We start from the raw sequence: 23795 nt of genomic DNA, 5'->3' as shown, positions 1-23795 counted from the left end.
CCTTCCTTCCTTCCTTCCTTCCTTCCTTCCTTCCTTCCTTCCTTCCTCCCTCCCTCCCTCCCTCCCTCCCTTCCTTCTTTCTTTTTTTCAGATATCACTAATTTACCATGACATGCTTAGTTGCTGACTCCAGAATAATCTTAGTATTGTTTCAACAAACCTGTCCATAAACCACTATCAAGATTTCAGAGTCCGAAGAGCAGTAAAACCTATTTTCTATCCCTCACGTAAATGCTGCCTGGAAAACGTAAAGGAAAATCGTATTCAAATGACTAGTGATTGTAACTCAGACTATGTTACCAGAGATATGAATAAACATCTTAGATAAAATTTACAAGTTTAAATAGCTCTCTCCTCTCTGATTTTCAGGGGATGTTTAAATGTAACTGCTCCTCCCTTTCTTATTTGTTTGGTTTTAATTCTTGCAAAAATGTGGATTAAAAGGGCATACCAGGTATAAGTTTAAATTTCTAATTCATGACAATTAATTTGGGAAAACCTAAAAGCAAATGATCATAGTAAGTAGGGCTAAAGAGTGTTGATTTTTACTTGATTCATATTAAGACATTTCCTTACATAGCCAAGTCATTGGATGTAATATTTTGAAAGAATATATATTACAAATTTCCTTGTTTAATCTCCCTCTTCTATATATAAGAAACTTGAGACTTAGGGCAAATTTGTATTATGAAAATGAAATAAAGATTAATAATATTAAACTGTGTTATAGAAAATATAAATATCCAATATCTAAAAAAAAACAAAATCTTTAGAAATAATTTTTAAATGTTCACATTTAAGTTCAAATAACCAAGTCAATTACTTTGTCTTTACTAATTACACTTTAAAACTACATGCTGCAAATAGGTGTTTATTATCAAGTTGAGTTTTTACATGATCTTTTCTGATCTATTTATAATGATGTTTTCTATCGATATATGTGCCAGAATATTTTGGAAACTGCAGTTTTGCCCTTTAGGCAAAGAGAATAGGAATGGCCAAGTAACAAAACAGCAACAACAAACAAAAATAATAATCAGTATGTTGGTATCATGACAACTAGTGAAATCACACATATATGCAAACATAAACACACACATACACACACACTCAGGACATTATAAGGGCTATTTTTATTTGTGTTACCTTGAAATATATAGTTTAGGATAAAAGCCAGTACAAAGTCAACAGCTATAGGGACCTAAGAGTTTCTGGAATCATTAGAAATTGTACTGCTTTACCAAAATAAATTTATATGATTAATTCTAGAGTTACTCTCTCTCTGTTAAATTATTTTGGCCATTTAAAAAAATAGATTTATCATTTTGTAAACTGCTTGACTCATTCTTATCTTAATAAAAGACATCATATGTTATAACAGGATAATCTTGGTTCTGGGATGTGATTGGCAGTTAATATTAAGAATATGAGTATGGGTGTGTCTGGGTGGCTCAGTTGGTTGGGTATCCAACTCTTGATTGACTCGGGTCATGATCTCAGGTCCTAGGATTGAGCCCTGTGTCAGGCTTTGTGCTCAGCAGGGAGTCTGCCTGAGTATTTCTTTCCCTCTCTCCCTCCCCCTCTTGCACTCTCTCTCTTTCTCGAGTAAATAAATAAATCTTAAAAAAAAAAAAAAAAAAGAATATGAGTATGTAAAGAAGTGAATCTTTGAGAAAATCCAAATGGGTTTACTCAATATAAGCATAATGTCTTTTTAAATTTCAATCTTTTAAAAAAAAATTATACTACTGAACTTTAATACTACATACATATTTATTTCTCTAACAATGTTGGCTTCAATTCACCTCAGCAATTATTTATTGAGTATAATGTGTTTGCCTATCTACTGAAAAATGTAGAAAGATGGGAAAGACAAATTTCTGATGTTGTGGAGCAATAAGTCTAGTAGTGACAAATGTTCTACACTGAACATATATATATATATATATATATAAAGATTAAGGTAAAAGCCATATAACATATGGAAGTAGAAAAAAAATCATATAGATAGCTGACTAAAGTGCACAGTCTTAATATATGCTTTGCAAAACAAAAGGCAAGTAAAGCAGAAAAAGAGAGATAATTTAATAGCATGCTGATTACTCTTGCTACTCAATAGGAATGTGTCAGGGCATTGATGGTTGAAGTAAATCAACTCTAATTTGGTCTTCTCTCCATTTCTGAGTGAATTCACTATAAAATTCCATTTTGCATTTGCATTCCTTATTTTATGCTAAACAGTATTTTCTTAATAGCATAGCTATATGTACAAATTTTCATCAGAACTATATACACAGAACCTTGTATATTGAGTTTAATGGATGATTTTCAGTGGCCATTTTGAACACATGGGGTTTTAGTGTTATTTGCTGAATCTAATCCACACATAACATGCAACTCCTATGTAAAGTCATAAAGTCAGGAAAGGGTGGGATTTGCCCCAGAAGCAATAATAAGGCAGTCTGAAGTCACAGTTCATGAAATGTTGACTGCTAATTCATGAGGTGTCTCTTAATCTTAAACAATAGAGAACCATTGAAAGATTTTGAGAAAGTATGTGCTCAGGTTGCAGTTTATGAGGTAAGAGGGAGCCAAAGCTATGTGTAGAATGGATTGAAGTCAATTATTGTCAGAGGAAAACACAGTAGACCACACAGTGGTTGAAGGACAGATAATGTAGGTTTACCATATGCTGTGCTATGTGAGTGGAAAGAGCAAAATGGGTGATGGTACAGAAATTGTAGACATGACATCAGTAGGACGTAAAAATGGTGACAAGTTAGGATGTCAAAAGGCACTTTCTGCTTTAAATCCAAATGTTTAGGGGATTGAAAATGTTTCTAACATAAATAGAGAAATGTGGAAAAATTTCTGGCTTCAGAAAAAAAGTGGGATGTTCAGCATAGCATTGGAAAAAAATGAGTTTGAAGTATGGGGTGAATTCCAGTGCGGATTTGGGAGATGTTTACTTGGAAGTGATGATTGAAACTTTGGGAACAGAAGAGATTGCTATGGATATCTTGCAGAAAGATGAGAAGGAGCAAAACAAATTAAGAGAAAAATCTACACAATGTCTGAAACACATGCATTCAACAAGTTTTTTTGTTTGTTTTGTTTTTGTTTTTTACCTTAATGTAAGGGGCAGGCAACGAGAAGTGAAATTAAAAAAAAAAAAAAAAAGGAATCTAAATGGTAAATGAATAGAAAACAATCCATATGGGAGCTCATAAGAAAAGGTTTCAAAGAGAGGACATGTATTGCAGAGAAAAGTCAAATCTTACAGAGAAAGAAGTCAAAATGCAGTATTAATAGTCAAAGTTATCATTCATCAAGCTCATATTGTGTTCTAGGCACTGACTGCATGTTCTATTTACGATGATGATGATATCATTATCAACATCCTCATTATCTCTATTTTACAGATTAGAAAACTGAAAGTTAGAGAGGTTTGGTAATTTATCTGAACTCACATAGTTATTATCCCTGGTAACCACTGAAAAAGCAATTTCCATCAAAGGTAGAGATAGGGTGTTAGATTGCAAAAGGTGAAAGAATGAATGAGTGAAAGAAAGACATCTAGATGCACTAAACAAGATTATTTGATGAAGGGAAGGAGGAAGACAGAAAAAAATTAATAAATTCAAAAAAATGCTTTTGAGGTTATTGGACTAGATATTTTATAGAGAGGAAGAAAAGTTAATGTGGAGAAAAGAATTGAAAGCATAAGCAAGAAAAGTGACTAAGGTACCATAGGAAGTAAGAGGTCATAGGATCAATATCTAAAGAAAAGCCTTTCTGGGCAAAAATACTTTCTTCTTCAGTTCAAGATTGAAGAGAACAGAGATAGCCTACAGCAAATGTTTAAAACTGCCACAGGAAGAAATCAAAAGAGAAATATATAAGTCTAATAAGCAATATACTAAGCACTATATTAGTTTCACAACACATAGACAATGGAGTGCTCGCCACATTATTTTCATCAGAAATAAGTAAAACTATTCCATAGGGTTGGTTATGGGGGGGGGGTCAGTGCTGTATTTAGAAATTCTTCATAAACAGTTCATCATATAATTCCAACAAAATCACTATCCTACTGTAGGAAATTTTTGGTTCTAATTATTCCAGATTGCTTTTAAACAATGATTAAATTCATCATTTCACTTTGAATTTATTGATACAACAATGGGGAAGGAAAACAAAACAATGTAATCACAGAAAAGAGTAACACTTTGCAGTTCACAGAAGCCCACAGAGAATTTTCATTACACAGAGCAAGCTGTTTGCTAAGCCAATGTCAGAGTTAAATCCCCATGTGTGGCAGTTGTTAGTTTTGTTACCTCTTTTGCTAAAGAGCATTTAATCCTTAATTCTTAACCTTACCCTGGGACCTGACTTGAAAATGTATGTTGCTTTCCAATGGAATCTTGAGTGAAAATTATATGGGTCAGCCTCAATCTACCATCACTTTTGGAAAAACAGTCAATCATAAGAATGGACTGTACAAGTATGACAATGTCTCACTCTTCTTCCCTAGTCATCCATTCCCCCTATTCAGAGACAAACATTGATAACAAGGTCTTGTGAATTCTCTAGAAATATGTTTTTATTATAAAATACTTCTATAAAAAAGTGTTATATACTATGCTCCCTATTGTTTTCCTTCACTTTCTACTCAACACTTAATCACAAGAAACGTCCATGCAGTGATTTCCAATCTTTAAAGTTGCTGCAAGGTATTTTACTGTATGGATATACCATAATGTTCCCAATAAGTGCACTATTTTGGCCTATTTAGGTTGTTTGTAACACTTAGCTATTAAAAACAATTTAGCAATGAATAGCAATATCAAAGATGTTCAACATCATATGTCATTAAGTAAATGTAAATTAAAACAACGAGATATCACCTCACACCTATTAGAATGATGAAAAACCAAAACACTGATACAACAAATGCTGGTGAGGATATGGAGAAATAAGAACTCCTCATTCATTGCTGGTGGGAATGCAAAATTGTTCAGCCACTCAGGAAGACAGTACGGCAGTTTCTTAAAAAATTAAACACATTTTTACCATATGATTCAGCAATTGTGCTCTGTGGTATTTACTTAAATGAGTTGAAAACTTGTGTCTACACAAAAACCTATACACAGATATTTATAGCAGATGTTTATATCATAATTGCCAAAACTTGGAAGCAACCAAGATATCTTTCAGTAGATGAATGGATAAAAAAAAAGAAGTGGTACATCCAGACAATGGGATATTATTCATTGCGAAAAAGAAATGAGCTCTCAAGTCACGAAAGAACATGGAGGGAAATTAAATGCATATTGCTAAGTGAAAGAAGAAGCCAGTCTGAAAAGGTTACATACTAATGATTCCAACTATATCATATCTGGAAACAGCAAAACTAGAGACAGTAAAAACGTTAGTGGTTTCCAGGGGTTGGGGATATGAATAGGCAGAACACAGAGGATTTTTAGGGCAGTGAAACCACTCTGTACGATACTATGGTGCTACATGGCATATCATTACACATTTTTCCAAATCCATAGTTTGTACAACACCAAGAAGTAAATTCTAATGTAAACTACGAACTTTGGGTGATGTGTCAAAGTAGGAATGCAAGTTCATCAACTGTAATAAATCATTCTGTTGTGGGATGCTGTTAGTAAAGGAAGTTGTGTGTGTGTGTAGGGGAAACGGGGTACATGGGAATTCTGTTCTTCCCTCTCACTTTTATTATGAATCTAAAACTGTTCTAAAACTTCAGTCTACTAAAAAAAAAAGGCTTTCACAGAAATTTAATTGTGCAGTATATCCCATGTCATTCAGTTCTAAATATTTAAATATATATATCTATATATATCTATATCTATATATTAGGGTTTCTTTATTAATCTATTGATTAGTTTGAAGTATGATTTTAGTTTTCAAATTCATGGTCTTCTAATCTTTTTTTAAAGATTTTATTTCTTTATTTTAGAGAGAGAGAGAGAGAGAGAGAGGAGCAGGGGGAGGGGCAGAGGAAGAGGCAGAAATAGATTCTGCACTGAGCAGGGAGCCTGATGCGGGGCTCGATCCCAGGACCCTGGGATCATGACCTGAGCCAAAGGCAGACATTTAACCAACTAAGCCACCCAGGTGCCCTGGCTTTCTAATCTTTTTGATGCTGAATTCTAATTTGACTTTTGTGTATGGAGAATGCTTTCTGTAGATTGTCAATTATTTGTGGTACAGGTAAGGGTATCTATATACTTACTGACTTAAGTTTATTGAATGCATTATTCAAATCTTTAAAAAATATAATTTAAATGAATATCTTTGTACACATCACCCTTCCAATGCATTAAGTATATTTGTAGGATAAAGTCTTAGAGGTGGAATTGTGAAAGTGTATTTATATTTTAAACATAGATACATATTGCTAAATGGCCCTCCTTATAGGTTCATCAATATTTACTGACATCAGTGTCTGCTTCATCTACTCTCACCAACATAGGGTATTATTGGTTTTGTTAATAATCACCAATCTGATTTTGAAAAAAAAAAAAAAATGCAGGGACGCCTGGGTGGCTCAGTTGGTTAAGCGTCTGTCTTCAGCTCAGGTCCTGATCCCAGGGTTCCTTGCTCAGCAGGGAGCCTGCTTTTCCCTCTGCCTGCCGCTCTCTCTCTCTCTCTCTCTCTCTCTGACAAAATAAATAAATAAAATCTTGAAAAAAAAAAGGAAAGAAAAAAATGCAATCCTACTAAAGACTTGACTTTCTCCCATGAGTGAGGGTGATTGTCTTTTCACTTGTTTAACAGACTTTTGTATTTCTTTTTCTGTGAACTTTGCCCACTTTTATATGGGTAGTTGGTCTTTTAAAAAAATGATACCAAAGAGTTATTATGTATCAGAATATATAATTATGATCTGTGTTGCAAATATTTCCCCTATTTATTCTGTATTAACTACCTTCTTCAGTTTGGGACCATATTCACTTATTTGTTTTTTTTAAATTTTATTATGTTATGTTAGTCACCATACAATACATCATTGGTTTTTGATGTGGTGATCCACGATCCATATTCACTTTTAAAGAGAGGAGGATTTTTTTTTTCATAGAGAATTGTTCATTTAATATTTGTTGGATTTGTTCATGCTTTGTCTAGAATGGTGGTAGTGATGGTCATCAGAGACAAAGTTTATAATTTTTGTGTGTATGGGAGGCACTAACTTTGGGCAGTTATAAAACCAATACTATGTTGCTTAAAACAATAGCTTAAAGGCTTTTATTCCTTTTGAATGCTCTGAAGGAGATGAAACAGCATTGTAACAATGTTCCTTAGATATCTGGTAGAATTTTTCTACTGGACTTGGAACTTTTGGAAGAATGATGAGAGGGGACAGATACTGATTTTTTTTTCCTTTTTGTTATAAATAAATCACCTGCACTTTCCCTTCTAGAATAAGTTGTGAAGTGCATATTTATGAATGCATGATTTTATTAATACAGGTTTTTTATTCATTTCTATGACACTGCATAGTTTCTTTAATTTGTATAATTTTTTAGCATCTCTAATTAATTTCACATTCTCATTTACATACTGGATTTTCAGTAGGTTTTCTTTATTAGGTCAGTTAATGTATTAGCAATTTTGGTTATTCTTTCAAAAACTTAATTCTTGAATTTTCAAATCATGCTATTTTTCTTTCTCTTTTCTAAATTTAAAAATTAATCTGTTTTTCTGTTTTCCTTTGGTTTGTTGTTATGTCCTAACTTCTTGAGTTAGATGTTGCACTAGTTAGGATAAGATGAGCTGCAGTAACAAACTAAAACCTGTATATATGCTCTTTAGACCCATAATTTAAAAGGTCACTGGGACAGGAGAAAAAAGAGCAGGAGGATGCTCACTTTCTAGTTTAAGTGCTTTAGCATGGAAGTGATATAGTCCATTGGCTAGAGCTAGTCGCCTGGCCGCAATCTAACTGCAAGAGAGTTGAGAAATAAAGCGTAAGGAGAACTGGTGAATACTGTCTCTCCTACATATTGTTAAAAAATATGTTTTAAAATTTGTTAATGTAAATATAGGTATCTAAAAAGTCTTAGAACAGTTTTAACCTTTAATAAATTTAAAAATATGTTACAAGTATAAATATTATTTGAAAGTTTATCTGAATTTATTATACTTTTGTAAATGGAGTTTTAATTACATGCAATTTTGTAAATTTAGAATATAACACTTTTAACATTAACATTTTTTTGTTTCATGTCCTCTAGTTGAAGATGGCAAACTACTAGAAACTATTAGAAAAAAAACTTAAACATTCATTATTCAAGATTCACAAAACTAACAACATGTTAAATATAAATAATTAAAGTTTCAGATGATGTTTTCAGTGATTTTATAGCATTTATACTTCTGAAGTTATTAAAGGTTAAAACATCACTAAGAGTTTGGGACATCACATAAAATGTGCAAAGTTATGAATTTTTCCTTTGAGCAATGCTTTATTTATATTCCATGTGGTCTGATATATACAAATCTTTATTTTCTAAAATTTCTACAACTTCAGTTTGATTCCCTCTAGAATTAAGATAATGAGTGTTTTTATTTTTAAAAAATATTTCATGAGCTTTATAAAAGAAGTTCATTTTTTTTTACTTCTAAGAATAGAATTATATTTAGGGATATTCTTTTCCATTTTTTTTTTCTCTTTGAGGATCTCAAACATACTTATTTTAATTATTTTTTTTAGATGTCATTTAAACATCTCATTTTCATTTAATCTTGAGTAAATTCATTTTATGATTGATTTTTGGTGGCTGGTTTTACTAGAGATGGTTTTCTTCATGGATTTTAGAAATTTCTTTTCAATCTCATCTTGGATAGGAGTTTTCAATTTTCTCTCTGACTTTATGTGTTTACTCATCACTGTGTACAGGTATTGCTGCTTCTAGTTCAACCCACTCCATCACTGCCCCACTCTTGGTTCAAAAATACATCCTGTATTTGTCTTTTTATCACTTTCAGTCCCTAAGCTAGCCAGAGGCTTGGCATGATTGCCATGCTTATGTCCTCCCATCTCTCTAGGCACACAACTTCATTTAAGTAACCATCCTAGGAAGCAACCAGCAGTAATTTTTCTCCCCCTCTTTTCAAAAGCAAAGGAGTCCCATTCCAGTTTCTGATTTTCAACAGTGAGCCTGGCTTCAGTCCCCAACTTCATGTGGGACAGCTTTATTTCCCATTAAACCTAAGATCTGAACACCTGTTCATCTCTACTGGCCTCCAACTCTAATCCAATCAGGCATCCAGATTCAACCCAGCTCACCATTTGTTATTCTATTTTATTTCAGTTCATCAGAGATATATTTTGTCAATATGACCATATCTCTCTCATTTTCTTCTGTTCTATCATCATTTTTATGTGTTTTTAACAAAGTGTGAACTTAAAATTACATCTTTATGAATTTTTTTCTTATCCCTTCTTAATGACATTAGAGTAGTTCATTGTGTGAATGCACTATAATTATTAAGTAGTTCCCCTAATGATGGGAAATTCACTATTTCTAGTTTGGGGGCTATTAAAACAAAATGTTGCACTGAAAATCTTTCTGTATATATATTCATTTTTTTAAAATTTTATTTATTTATTTGAGAGAGAGAGAGTGATCTTAGCCAAAAGGCCGAGAAGCGATTGGGCTACTAATTAAATTAAAGTAAATTTAAAAATATCAAAAACATTATAGACATGTACATATATTTAATCTAATATTTATATATATGGCTCTCTTTAATATCTGCAATATTCATAAATATGCATATGTAATTATGAGTTATGACGCCTCAAATAGTTTGATATATTGTGGTTTACTATACTTAAGCCACAGATTAAATTAGAATCAGATTGATGGTTAAACTATTACCTTTCACATTTTGCTTTTATTTTTTATTCTATTTATTTTTACTTGTGTGTGTGTGAGAGAGAGGACTTAAATTCTACTCCTTCAGCAAATTTGTTATACAATGCAGTGTTATCAACTACAGTCACCATGTTATACTGTATTTCCCTCTGATAATGCAACATAAATTTTATTTCAGTTCTACTTTTTTACATTAAATTGTGGTTTGCGGGGCGCCTGGGTGGCTCAGTTGGTTAAGCGACTGCCTTCAGCTCAGGTCATGATCCCAGCGTCCTGGGATCGAGTCCCGCATCGGGCTCCCTGCTCTGCGGGGAACCTGCTTCTCCCTCTCCCACTCCCCCTGCTTATGTTCCCTCTCTCGCTGTGTCTCTCTCTGTCAAATAAATAAATAAAATCTTTAAAAAAAAAAAATTGTGGTTTGCATGATGACTATTTGATACATATATGTGATGTTTCATATTAAATGGATAATCCAAATCCTAAGTCAACACACATAAAATTGTCTCTCAGAATCCAATTTTCCAAAGATACCCAGCGTATGGAATCAAAATACACTATCCCCCAAATATGCTACTTTTACATAAGGATTATTTTCAGCTGAAAACATTTGAAGTTCAACAGATGTAGAAAGAAACCTTCCCATAGCTTCCTTAATCTGACTATAAGCATAAAACTTCTGAGAAATGAGGACTGCCATAAATCCTTTTGTAGAGAAGTTTTATGGCCATGGAGAAAATAGAAAACCAGTGCCACAATGGACCTGCACACATTTTATTAACTAGCCCTTATCGTCCATCACTTCCCCCATATATTTACCTACCTACAACTTGCCATCCCTATAAACTCAAAGTCCTTTTCCTTTCTTTTCTCACCTTTCCACAAATTTACTATTATTTGTTAAGATTCTATATAAGCCCAAGTTCCAACCACCCCCTGGAGTTACTCATCACTGAGTTTTCCTACATGCGTGACGAATGTGTATATAAACTTGTTTTTTTCTTTCTTTTCTTATAATCTATCTGTTGTCTATCTGATTTAAAGGGCCCCAGTCAATGAATCTAATGTCAGTATAGAAAAAGGTTTTTCCTCCTTACATTATTATTTAACATGTTATTCATCTATTAAATTCCAATCAATACAGTATGTTCCAAAAAGATAATTTCTAAATTTAAAGTCACATTTTTTAACCAATAACCCCCAAACTAAGACACTTAATGTAACAATTGAAAAGAGTCACATAGGGCGCCTGGGTGGCTCAGTTGGTTAAGCGACTGCCTTCGGCTCAGGTCATGATCCTGGAGTCCCTGGATCGAGTCCCGCATGGGGCTCCCTGCTCGGCGGGGAGTCTGCTTCTCCCTCTGACCCTTCCCCCTCTCATGTGCTCTCTCTCATTCTCTCTCTCAAATAAATAAATAAAATCTTAAAAAAAAAAAAAGAGTCACATAATTGTGAAAAATATTGTTGGAAAAGTAACTATTTTGAAAACACAGCTCCCTCATTAAGAATGAGCCTCAGGAGTATTTATTTCTCTATACCCATGTTAGCTTATATTTATCTCTTTATTTCTTAGTTGAATGCTTAATTGAAAACAGGAAGTGTGTCCAAATAAAGAAACACAATTTCTTTTTATATTTTTAGATGCCCATGGGCCATGTGGTTTCCAGAGTTTTGTTTAATCATAGCTGTGATAACTTTTCATTTCTACCTTTTGGTTCAAATACTTAATAAAGAGCAAAATGAATCACCAAGCGATTAGGCAATTCAAAAAACAATTTCACCTCATCCCAGAGATGATTCCATAATATATCCTGAAATCTATAGGAATTGTTTCCATGGATTATTGGATTGATGATATAACCCATTTCACAATTATACCAGAGTAGTTCATTATAATATTTTTTTTTTCACTAAACTTCAACTCATCATCTGGTATAAAAAGGAAAATATATAAGTTGGTTTATTATGTCAGGTAGAACCTACTCTATGTAGAAAAACAAAATGGAACAGTTATAATAATAGAATAACATCATAAAAAAAAAAGCCACAATGACTTTCAAAACAATTCAGTTTTGAATGACAGTCATCACCTTTATCTTAATGAAATCTAGCAACAGCACAACCGAATTTAAGAATCTACTGTACTTGAAAATAATTGTATATAATTCTGCCTTTCCATTTCATTCATCTTCATGAAATTTTAGGGTGAGGATTTATCTGTGGAAAGAGGAATGCTGTCTGTGGGTTTAGCATACTTATCTCTTTCTGGAGTCTGGCATTTCAGACTCTGAATCCAGGATTGCATGGTCTCAAATCCCAATTCTCCCATGCTGTCTCTTTTGACTTTTTTTTAAACTTGAGCATGTTAAAAAGTTTTCTGGCCTTCAGGTTTTTCACTGTGAGTTGGGATGATGAGATGAGTTCACGGAGAAAACATTCTTTAGAGCGGTGCTGGGCCCATAGATAGTTCTCCATAAATGTTAGCTAGTATTATTATCGTATGTAAAATATGAGCAAACTTACTAGAAACACAAGAACTTTTTTTATGCAGGTAAGATACACACTGAGGATGGGCCAAAGGGTTTCTACCTCCAGGAACCCCAAGGTGGAGGATGAACCGATGTACTGCTTACCTGTACTCCGACAGGAAAACTTGGTTTTGTGATCACACAGTCGTAATGTCCCATTGCAGCCTTTTTCATCACTACCATCTTCACAATCTTTTTCCCCATCGCAGCGCCACAGATCAGGAATGCAGTTTCCATCGGGATGGCACTGAAATTCATTCCCGTTACAACCAGCAGGAGAACGAATCTCTTAAATTGAAATGAGGGAGGGAGAGGCAGAGGGGGAAAGATAGGAGAGAAATTATTATTTTACTTGATGATTTTTTCACCTTTTTTTCTTTTCAGGCATTAGTATGCTGCCAGAGAGAATGTGTTTTCACTTTAGTTGTTTAATAGCTGTAATACTCTCGTTAATGATTAGAGGAAATGATGTTTCTTGCCTCCCACAGAATTCCTGAAAGTGCCACATACATTAGGAAAAAGGAAGATATGTAGCTATTCTGTTGTGATTTGTATTAGAACCTCAAGAATGAGATCTTTAAAGGGCTTTTTGCTGTGGCATATGTGAGATTTCACACTCTACACTAAATATCAAGTCTCTGGTTGGTCTTTTGACATTTCTTTAGACAACTTCTTTCAGACTAGTAAAGGGTAAATAACCAAAAAATCATAAGTACTTTCTGATTAACAATATCTTTGAAGAATAATGTCCAAAATTTTGAAAACAAACAAAAAAGCTCCAGATAATAAGCAAATTCTTTAGGACATAAGATTTCAATTCTAGAATGAGAACAGTCACACATAACAATTTGAGGTGCTATGAATTCAAGTTCAACTTATCAATTAATAACTCATATAGTTCGCAGATAATAGTATTCCTCAAAACCTGTTGACTAAAAATATAGATTAAATTCTACAGGTTAAATTCTTGCATAAGCAAGAATAAGGAAACATCAGTGTTGGGGATATGGATGCTTTACAGTATAACAATTGAATATGGCTATCATTAGCAGTATTTTAAATTGTTATTAATATCTAATATTACAAAATATCATATTAACCAGTATCTCCAAATTCTGTTGTAAAATAGATTTTAGTATGTATTTTTCTGAATCTAATTTTTTTAAAGATTTTATTTATTTGACAGAGAGAGACAGCGAGAGAGGGAACACAAGCAGGGGGAGTGGGAGAGGAAGAAGTAGACTTCTCGCGGAGCAGGGAGCCTGATGAGGGGCTCGATCCCAGGACCCTGGGATCATGACCTGAGCCGAAGGCAGACGCTTAACAACTGAACCACCCAGGTGCCCCTCTAAATCAAATTTTTAATGTAATAAACTTGTTGCATATTTCCTACAGCTATATTCAGCAATTTATCTACATTGCCTCTAAATAGCAATTAATCTATATCATTATGATAAATTTAAAACAGTTTTAGGTGAGTTACCCATTACTTAAAGCTGGTTTGGTAGAAATCATGTGGTTATGAGTTACAATTAAATTCACTTGAGGTCAAAGCTAACAATATCATTTATATCACCAATGCAGTTACTTAATCTTTTTAGACCTCTATGTGTTTACCTAGAGAGTAAAGAGTCTACAGGGTTGTTGTGAGGAAATAAATTGGATATCTGTAAATAATTATTTTAGCTACAAAATTTTGTTATTTTTGCTGTTATTTTCTATAATATAAATATTCATTTTCTGAATTTTTCTCAATTTAAAGACTTTCAAAAACTATAATATGTCAGGTGATACAATATTATAAAGATGCACAAAATAGACTTACCTCTACTCCTTAAGTATTTCTAAAGCAGCAACAACAACAAAAATATATATAAAATGAGCCCCACTGTAGCAGGAATAAAGTTGTTTTGGTAGAACATAGCTATTCCAATTCACAGAAAATCTATAGGACTAAGTTTTAAAAGTAACCACTACAAAGAACACTTCTACTCATCCCACTCAACTTATAGAGATGGCATTGAGTTTAGGATGGCTTTGAAGTCCCTTCCAAGAAGAGACTTTTTCTACTTTCCTAGTCATGCAAATCATTCTGACTTTGGGTATATAGAGTGTTCATGATTAAACAAAATGTCTGTGGGATGCCTGGCTGACTCAGTCGGTTAAGCGTCTGCCTTCAGCCCAGGTCATGATTCCAGGGTCGTGGGATGGAGTCCCATATCCGGCTCCCTGCTCAGTGGGGAGCCTGCTTCTCTCTCTGCTGCTCCCCCTGCCTGTGCTCTCTCTCTCTCTCTCTGATATATAAAATCTAAAATAAACCTAAAATAAAATCTATAAATCTAAAATAAATACATAAATACATAAATAAATAAATAAAATGTTTGCTTCCACTCACAAAATCAACAAAGACGGTAGAGTCTGTGCACATTCAGGAGATATATATGGAATGTGATACAGCAAACTCCCACCATCGTTAATTTGTTATCTGCAGAGTGTACTATTTAGCAGTATGGCCTAACTACTATAGTGGTAAAGAATGCTGGGACAGGTCTCATAAACAAGATATGGTGAAGTCTTCAAACCTGGAGTCTTTTTAAAGGTAATTTGAGAATTCTACGTGATTTCAATATGCAGGAAGAGCAAAGGAGACAAATCAAATGGAGTTCCGAGACCTAGTCAGCTCTTAAAGTGATTCCATGGTGAGGAGGTGAACTGTCATGCAGCAGTGAAATGGCCTTTGGTTCTTTTACTGACTACTTCAACTTCCTTGAAAACAAAATACAAACTTTGGCTCAGCTGAATTTTAAAACCTGTAGTATGAGCTCAGCCAATAATGCATAAAGGCTCTATTTCAGGTAATTGTCACTCAGTGATTCCAAATACTTAATAATGGAAGGTATAGTCTATTGACTTTTCTGCATTCTGTAAAATAAGAGTTGAAGACTGGCAGCTCATATATTGAATTTGTCCCTCAGCATGCTTAATTTGGCAAACATACTATTGACCTCTTAAAAATCTGAAGATTTCCTATAAAAATATCTAGATTTTCCAGTTCCTTGAAAAGTAAGATGCTTGGGCTAGCATCCTTGCAAGGTAACAACTGCTACCCGCTTTATATGGGGCATTATAATACATTATATATATTAACATATATGTTATGTTCTATAACATATGCAACAATATATTAATATATATTTTATGTTATATTAATATATATTATATGTATTAACAGCTTCCTATTATAATGAAGAGATGAAGATACTCATTTTTATTGTATTTTCCCTAGTTGATTTTTTTCCTTGGTGGAAGTGGACAGTCGGGCAACTGCAAACTACATTTTCTTTTGTTTCTGAATCTACTTCTGAAAAGCTGCAGAGAAAATTTGGTTTCACTCTTGCTTCAATATTAGTACTAATTTTATTCTCTTCTGCAAATTAGTATTCCTTCTTTATAAGTCCATCTTATGGATAGTCATGAATAATCCTGAAATTCATCATGCTTCTTTCTTTGCAATAGCCTCTTATAATTTAGAGCCAAATTTATGAATCATTTTTCATATATGAATTTATTTGGAACAATCTCACTCTCAGATTTATTTACATTGCTAAATCTTTTTCTGCTTCTTTAAAAAAGTCCTGGGTGCCTGGGTGGCTCAGTCGTTAGCGTCTGCCTTCAGCTCAGGTCATGGTCCCAGGGTCCTGGGATCGAGACCCACATCGGGCTCCCTGCTTGGCGGGAAGCCTGCTTCTCTCTCTCCCACTCCCCCGGCTTGTGTTCCCTCTCTCGCTGTGTCTCTCTCTGTCAAATAAATAAAATTAAAAAAAAAAAAAAGTCCTTCCTCTTTATAATATTTTATCTTTCCAGGTAATCATTTTGATTATTTCTGGAAATAATTAGCATGCTAAGTAAATAAAGAAACAGGATAGTGATACGTAAGGAAATTTTGAGAAGAAATACATTACATTTAAAAGTACCTAATTGAAGAAACACGATATTAGCTTAAATAAAATTAAATGGTATATACCAAATTCTATACTATATTTCTATTCCTCTTCCCATCCTTTATTTCTTCAGGTACTATGTTGCCTCAAGAATGTCAATAATAATGAAAGGAATTCTATGTTTAACTAATTATTGTAAAAGTCATGCTTTGACTCTTTTAAACATATTTTGGATTTGGTTTCAAAGATCTAGTTCTTTAAAGTCGTGTTAAATCATTAACTCAATGACCTAATGGGAAATTCTCAAGAAGATTTATATAAACCAAGAAATCTAGATAGATCAACCTGATTCAAAAAAGAGACTTGCAAAAGGTAGACTGCTGCTTGAGGAGAAGCAGTATGATGTGATCCAGCAGTGTGGCGACTTTACATATAGAACCCGAGCCTCTTAGCTCAATGTTATTTACCTCTGGAAATAAGCTAGATAATATTCTTTTTTTTTTAAGATTTTTTAAATTTATTTATTGAGAGAGATAGTGATAGAGAGAGAGCATGAGAGGGGGAGAGTCAGAGGGAGAGGCAGACTCCCCGCTGAGCAGGGAGCCCGATGCGGGACTCGATCCCAGGACTCCAGGATCATGAGCCGAAGGCAGTCGCTTAACCAACTGAGCCACCCAGGCGCCCCAATAAGCCATTTTCTAGAGAAATATGTTACCAAACTGACTTGAAAAGAAATAGAAAATCTGAACAGATCTATAATCTATAATAAAAACTGAGTGGTAAAATTATGCCCTCTAATCAAGTATAGGAGAGAAAAAAAACCCAGAAATAATGAGATAATTGCAGAAATTGAGAGGTTTTTTTTAAGATTTTTATTTATTTATTTGAGACAGAGAGAATGAGAGACAGAGAGCATGAGAGGGAGGAGGGTCAGAGGGAGAAGCAGACTCCCTGCCGAGCAGGGAGCCCGATGCGGGACTCGATCCCGGGACTCCAGGATCATGACCTGAGCCGAAGGCAGTCCCTTAACCAACTGAGCCACCCAGGCGCCCCAATAAGCTAGATAAATAAGCTGTGGTTACACAGACAAGGTGGCATCGATGAAAGGGAGAGTATGCTGCTATTGTCTGAGGTTTTTTGTTTTTTGGTTTTTTTTTAAATTCAATTTGCAATTTCTTTGCTTCGCTTGGTATTGTTTGGTTTGTCTATTTGTACTTCATAAGTGAATCTACTCATTTGTTTTCTTATTCTAAATAAACATTTATCTTATGAATCTAAATACAAATGTGATATTTCCCTGAAGCTTTTCTTCTTCCTAAACTACTCGTGTCTAAACTTCTATGGGTGGTTATACTATTTATTAATTGACACCACACACAACCAGATCATAATAAGTTTAAAATGACAGTATAGAGAAGGAAATACAGTAACACCATTATAAATATTCAAATCTAAGTGATGAAACAATTCTCCTTTTAATAATGTTTACATACATGTCACTAATGTAACCCTCCTGATCCTAGTTATATTATTCCCCCAAACTTGGATTCCCTTCATCTATTAATGTCCATAATTTTCTTTAAGACTCAATTAAAAAAACAATTATATAGGACCGGGGCTCTTATTCTGGTGTCTGCAGATTTAGGAAATTCATGGATAAGCTTTAGAGATTTATAAGCTCTCAGATTTTACATGATGCTTTACGTTGTTATACATCTTTTCCCCTGTGGAAGGGACTCAGAGCATTTTTTGACTCACAGAGGACTCTAAGGAGAATGCCAAGACCAATTTCACACTTTCCTGTTTTTATTTTTAATTCCCATTCCATACACCTTGCATGTAAACAGTAGTTTATATGGCATTTGATTTTGCTTATGCTTCAAATTCATCATACTAGAATGGATTAAAACCCAGTGAAAAAAGATCACTCATCTGTTCCTTTTGATTAAAAATAAGCAAAACTGCTTATTGAGAGCACCCCACTTCACAGAAACAAAACCCACAAATCAATATGTCTGTATTTATACAGATGATAAGCAGCAGAGGTGATATTTGAGCCTACATAATTAAACTTAGAGCCTGCTTTCTTTACCACTGTACCATTTCTACCTTTTTGCAAGTCTTTTCTCATGTAGAGCTTAAGAATGAAAAACAAAAAAGAATCAGCTCATATAATAATCATGAAGTAACAATAAACTTGTTTACATTTTGTGTTTCAAATACTGTTGTTCAATCTATTTCATTTCGAATAAAGTGCAATATTTATTTTATTCTGTTGCAAAGTCATGGTAAAATTTGGTCTTTTATGAAAATGAGAGAGCACCATGGATTCTTGTAACAGAGGAAAAGAAAAGAGTTCTTTTCATGATTAAGAGTCAGGCAGGGGCTGGGGGAGAAGTAGAATGGGACAAAAGATAATCTGAACAAAGTTAGCAGCATTCATAAAATTCTATGTAGAGTGTGATGGAGAAGGGGAGAAAGAGAAAACTAGACAGGTGGGCAAGGCCTGGACCTTGAATGACCCTGTGTGCTTTGCTAAATGGTTTGGATTGAAGCCTGAAGGTTACTGGGAATCACAGAAAGACCTTCCACTAGATTCTGATAATGCTCAGATACACAGTATTTATAGATCACTTGGGTAGCATTTAGACAATAAATAGAGAAAAGATTCTAAGATGTTTTAAATTTACAAGGATATATATATACATATATACATACGTGTATGTATATATATATATGCTTCTATTTCATTAGCTCAAACACTCAAAGTTTATACTAAAGTCAAGTAGACTATCTCACACACACACACACACACACACACATTTTTATATTCCTTCCCTTTCCATGTCTCATCCAATTCCCTCACATAAATTAAAAATACCCCAAACCTATTTTTCAATGTCTGTTAGGTTTGGGTGTGTGTTGATGTTTAGAAACATGCTGTCCTCTGCCAGAAAATACAGAAAAAAAAAAAAAATGTGGAGTTTTATTTCCTCCTAACCTCTAGCCAAATGAAATCTGCTTCTGTTAACAGTTGTTGATTTTCCCCTGGATGGAGAGCTGCATTCCTCCGAGGAGCCTGTGATGACCATTCCAACCTGAGTTCCAGGCCTGTGTGTTTCCCCAGAGCCCCAGTTGCTTAAGCTTTAGGGCTTGGCGCACAATCTATCTTCGTAATATGGCTTGTCCCAGTGGAGTGTTAAAATGATGACTATCTTTATATGTATATGCTCATGCTGCTTTACTGTTATGTTTTCATGTTGCTGATGCTGGTTATATTTTTAACTAATGCAATTTTATTGTATTTTTGCCCCGAAGCTATTTAAACCAAGCATACAATTTGGGGAATCTAATAAATAAATAAATGCAGAGCCCTGAAGGAAATGTGGCAACCAATGGTGGAATTTATCCCAATATTTAAATGAATTCACTGTGACTAAATACTTGCAGTTAAAAGACTAGCAACTGTACAGAGACATAAAGGAATTTTTCCTCCGAAAATTAAAAAAAAAATGAAAAGCAGGATTGAAAAAATATACCATACCTTTCTTTTTCTTTTTTTTTAGTCAGAATACATTTTTTGGTTTATAAGAAATGTTAAAGCCCCTCTGAGAAAATAACTAATAATGGTGTTGCAAATATAATGAATTATTTAAATTGTGAGACCAATCTGGGTAGAAAAAAATGACTTTTTTATTGTTTTAATGGAGTTTATACATTAACTTGTCATTCACTGTAAAATGCTTTGAAAAGTAAAAAGCACTATGCATTGCATGTGCATACAGCTTCCTGCATTACCTATAATCACCATGTGTCAGTCCCTGCTCTTTCCTAGCTTGAATCACTATGCATTAATAATTCCTGTACCTAAGGCAGCTGTTTGCTCCAGATACCTAGATATTCTTCACTTGCCTGGAACCACTGAAAATCGGTTTGGCAGTATGTCAACAGTTTCATTTCATTTTCGAACAGAGTGTGGTCCTAACCTTGGCCTTTCTGCCTCAAGAGACCCTTAACATCCCATTAGGAGGTTAGGCTATCCTTTGTTTATATAGATCCTTAGGGGAGGGGTGCGTGTTAAAATCTGCCTCCCAGCCTGTGTAGAGCCTGTGTTGGGGTTGATGAGATGCACTGTTCTGCTCTTCTCCATGTTACATGGGACGGATTCCCCAGGGGCTGTGGCCTGTGTGATGGCATTATAATCTCTGCTGTGAACTAATAATGAAGTCAAGCCCAGAGCCTCCCTCTTCAATTTGTCCTCATCCCAGTGGACCTTGATGATGGCCTGCCTGTCATCTAGGTTATAGATGTTACCATTTGGTTATTAACCTGACCGCCCCTCACTCCCTTCCACCCCAACATACAGGGCATGTTTTTTGTGTTCTACTTTCAATTCTACAAACTCTTTTTACCCTTGCATGTAGCCCTCACTGGAGATTATCCTGACAAGAAAGTGGATGGAACTATCAAAACCATTTATTAGGACATGGGATTTAATGGGAACTTTAATAATAAATAAGAGACCATATTTCAAATCTTTAATGTTTACTGTCTGGTTCAGTTAGAAAAGTGGAAGTAAAAGAGAAGAAAAAAAAAAAAGAAAAGTTGAAGAGAAGGAAATGGGAAAGAATGTGTGGATACCTAAACACAAAATCAATTATTGTAATACTAAAATGATTTGAGTGTTGAAAACGCATAGACATATAGACACAAAAAATATATTGAAGCAGAATTTCAATTCATGGCACTAAATATCCCCCAGTAAGGTAAAATATAGAAGCAAAATCTATGTAAAGCAAATAAAACATTGTTTTTAGTTCATTAAAATTAAGTTTTGGGGTGCCCAGGTGGCTCAGTCAGTTAAGCATCTGACTAGATTTTGGCTCAGGTCATGCATGATCTCGGGGTTGTGAGATCCAGCCCTGCATTGGGCTCCGCACTGGACGCCTGCTTAGGATTCACTCTCTCCCTTTCCCTCTGCCCCTCCCCACCCTTCCCTCTCTCTAAAATAATAATAATTAAATTAAATTAAATTAAGTTTTGATATTTGGAACTCTACCATGAGCATTCCATTTAGAATTTAACATATCATGGGAATGATGAACTTCTACATTATCTAAATATTAGTGTACAGAATGTATCAGTCTGTTGAATTGGCTGTGTAATTGAGAAATCTGTTTTTCCATTTACTGTTCAAATTAGCCAATCACCTTAATAGCTATGTTAGATACCAACTATTAACTAAAACAGGTGGCAATACAGATATTTTACATTTGGAATTTACCTCTTGGCTTAGCAATATGCTTAGCTCACAACAGGCATCAAATATTTACTGGAACAAAATTTTAAATATCACGTTATTTAATTTGATATTTTAAAATAATGTGGAATATTCCTATGTAGAAAGAATGTGTATAGCATATATGTATACACACACACACACACACATAAGGCATACGTTTGAGGAAAGGCCAGAGAATATTATTTAGAAATTATTAATGGCTTATCTTTTCTTTTTTTGGCCTTGTTTTCCTGCCCATTATTTTTTGCCTTTGTCTTTTAAGATTGATTCTATGGAATAGGCATAAAGGATTATTTAAGATTATAGTTCCTTTAGAGTGTGTCTCTACTTGTGTTTTAAATAATGGGTCAGCAAGCTATGACCTGTGGACCAATTTTGGTCCACTACCTATTGTCATAAATAAAGTTTTATTGAGACACAGCCATAATCATTTGTAGACATATACTCTATGGCTTCTTTTGTTCCAGAACAGTGGAGTTAGGTAGTTGCAATAGGCAAAATCTAAAATATTTACTATCCGACCTTTTACAGAAAATATTTGCCAACTCCTGTTCTAAAATGGGGTAAATTCTGGTTATGATTCATAGAAAATACCATTAAAGTGCATACATATCAACAATAACAACATGCTGTGCTGAAAGATTCTGATACCAGTGAATATTCTGTTCCAGGAAGGTCATGGCAATTTAAGTGGATGCTCTTATGCACCAGAGTTATTTGTGGAAAGGTTTTAGATGCAAATAATGACAATTCATTTTCCTTGGGAGGCCCATGTGTACACAAATACCATCCTAAAACCAAAATAAATTTCCTAACAAAAAGTGAATAAATCTGGTCATTACATTGCAGGAATACAAAATCTAAGTACAAATTCAGTTGATGCCTCACATAAATAAAGGAACAAAGGCTGACAGTTCAAATAGGTTCTGAAATAATCTAACTACCGACTATTTATACAGGAAAAAGGCAAAGTTCTATCCTATTGCTTATTTCTTCACTCTCACAAGAGCATGGCCCTACTCAATTACTGAGAGGTGAATTAATTATTTTGTAGATCATCCATGCCCCTTGTCTCTTTTCTTTTTTGTTTGTTTGTTTGTTTGTTTGTTTTAATTTGTCTATTTTCTGCTGAATGCCTGAAGTCCTACCATTTCACTGATCATTACCCACAATGGGAGAATAAGGAAGCAGAATTTAAGACTGTGGAAATTAATTCACTCTTGCCCTTATTTTTTGGCTCTATTAAAAGAAGAGGAAACAGGCTGAGGTTCTTCATTAAAATTAAGTCTTTTTGTTACCTATTGACTTTTGTTATTAATTATATCTTTTAAAAAACAAGAGATGTTCTGCTTAGTGTCAAGATGCATAATTATTGTCAATACAAGAGCTAAATTTATCTAATAAGTGTAGATCTGTTATATTCTGTATAGTTAAGATGAAGATAATTGACTTCTTTCTTCCTATTTTTATGAAACTTTTTAATATTTTATTTTTAAAATTATACTTATCTGATTCCCTTTAATTGTCCTGATAATCACAGATAATGCTAGAAACATTATGGATTCTCAAAACAGGCTTTGTTATTAATTGATTCAAAAGCCTTGAGTCTTCTTTGCTCTTGATGTAAAAGTTGTTTGCAGTATTGAGGTTAAAATGACCTTTAAAAAGCTATTTTGTCCGGGAAAACAAAAAGAGGTTTCCTATGGATAAAATCCATTCATAATTAACATTGTTTTGATATCTCAGTGTTAACATTTCCTGAGGAAAATAAATCAGTCTGCGAGAAAATGAAGTTAAGCCAGACAATTGGTATCTCATTGAAAGTGGATATTATACCTCTCTAAAAGTAGATGAAGTTTAAATTTGCTTTTACTTGTATTTTATCAGAAAACAATCCATGTTTTCATTAAAGGAGGATAATTAAAAGTCACTAGAAGAGAAGATCATATGATTTTGCTGACTACATAATTTGCTAATTTCTTCAAATTCAAAGACAATATTTTATTCTCAATAAAATTCAGTGAGACATAGCAGCAGTTATTTTGATTGTGTGTTTTAGTAAAAATTAATTGAAAGCACCTTCAGAATATTTTCATAAAAGAAAAACAAAACA

At 33.9% G+C, this 23795-nt stretch overlaps 1 protein-coding gene across 1 annotated transcript in view; it reads right to left on the bottom strand.

Moving 5' to 3' along the window:
• Positions 1–23795, bottom strand: part of LRP1B (LDL receptor related protein 1B) — a 1834834-nt gene that overhangs the window by 639410 nt on the left and 1171629 nt on the right. Inside the window, exon 21 of the mRNA XM_035008121.1 lies at positions 12545–12727. Coding sequence (XP_034864012.1) covers positions 12545–12727 — 183 coding nt within the window. The remainder of the gene's footprint in view (positions 1–12544; positions 12728–23795) is intronic.

The sequence above is a fragment of the Mirounga leonina genome, unplaced genomic scaffold (assembly GCF_011800145.1).
Source record: "Mirounga leonina isolate KUSES-001 unplaced genomic scaffold, KU_Mleo_1.0 Mir_151, whole genome shotgun sequence".
Taxonomy (NCBI): domain Eukaryota; kingdom Metazoa; phylum Chordata; class Mammalia; order Carnivora; family Phocidae; genus Mirounga; species Mirounga leonina.
The sequence above is the reverse complement of the archived record's forward strand: the minus strand, read 5'-3'. Positions and strand labels throughout refer to the sequence as shown.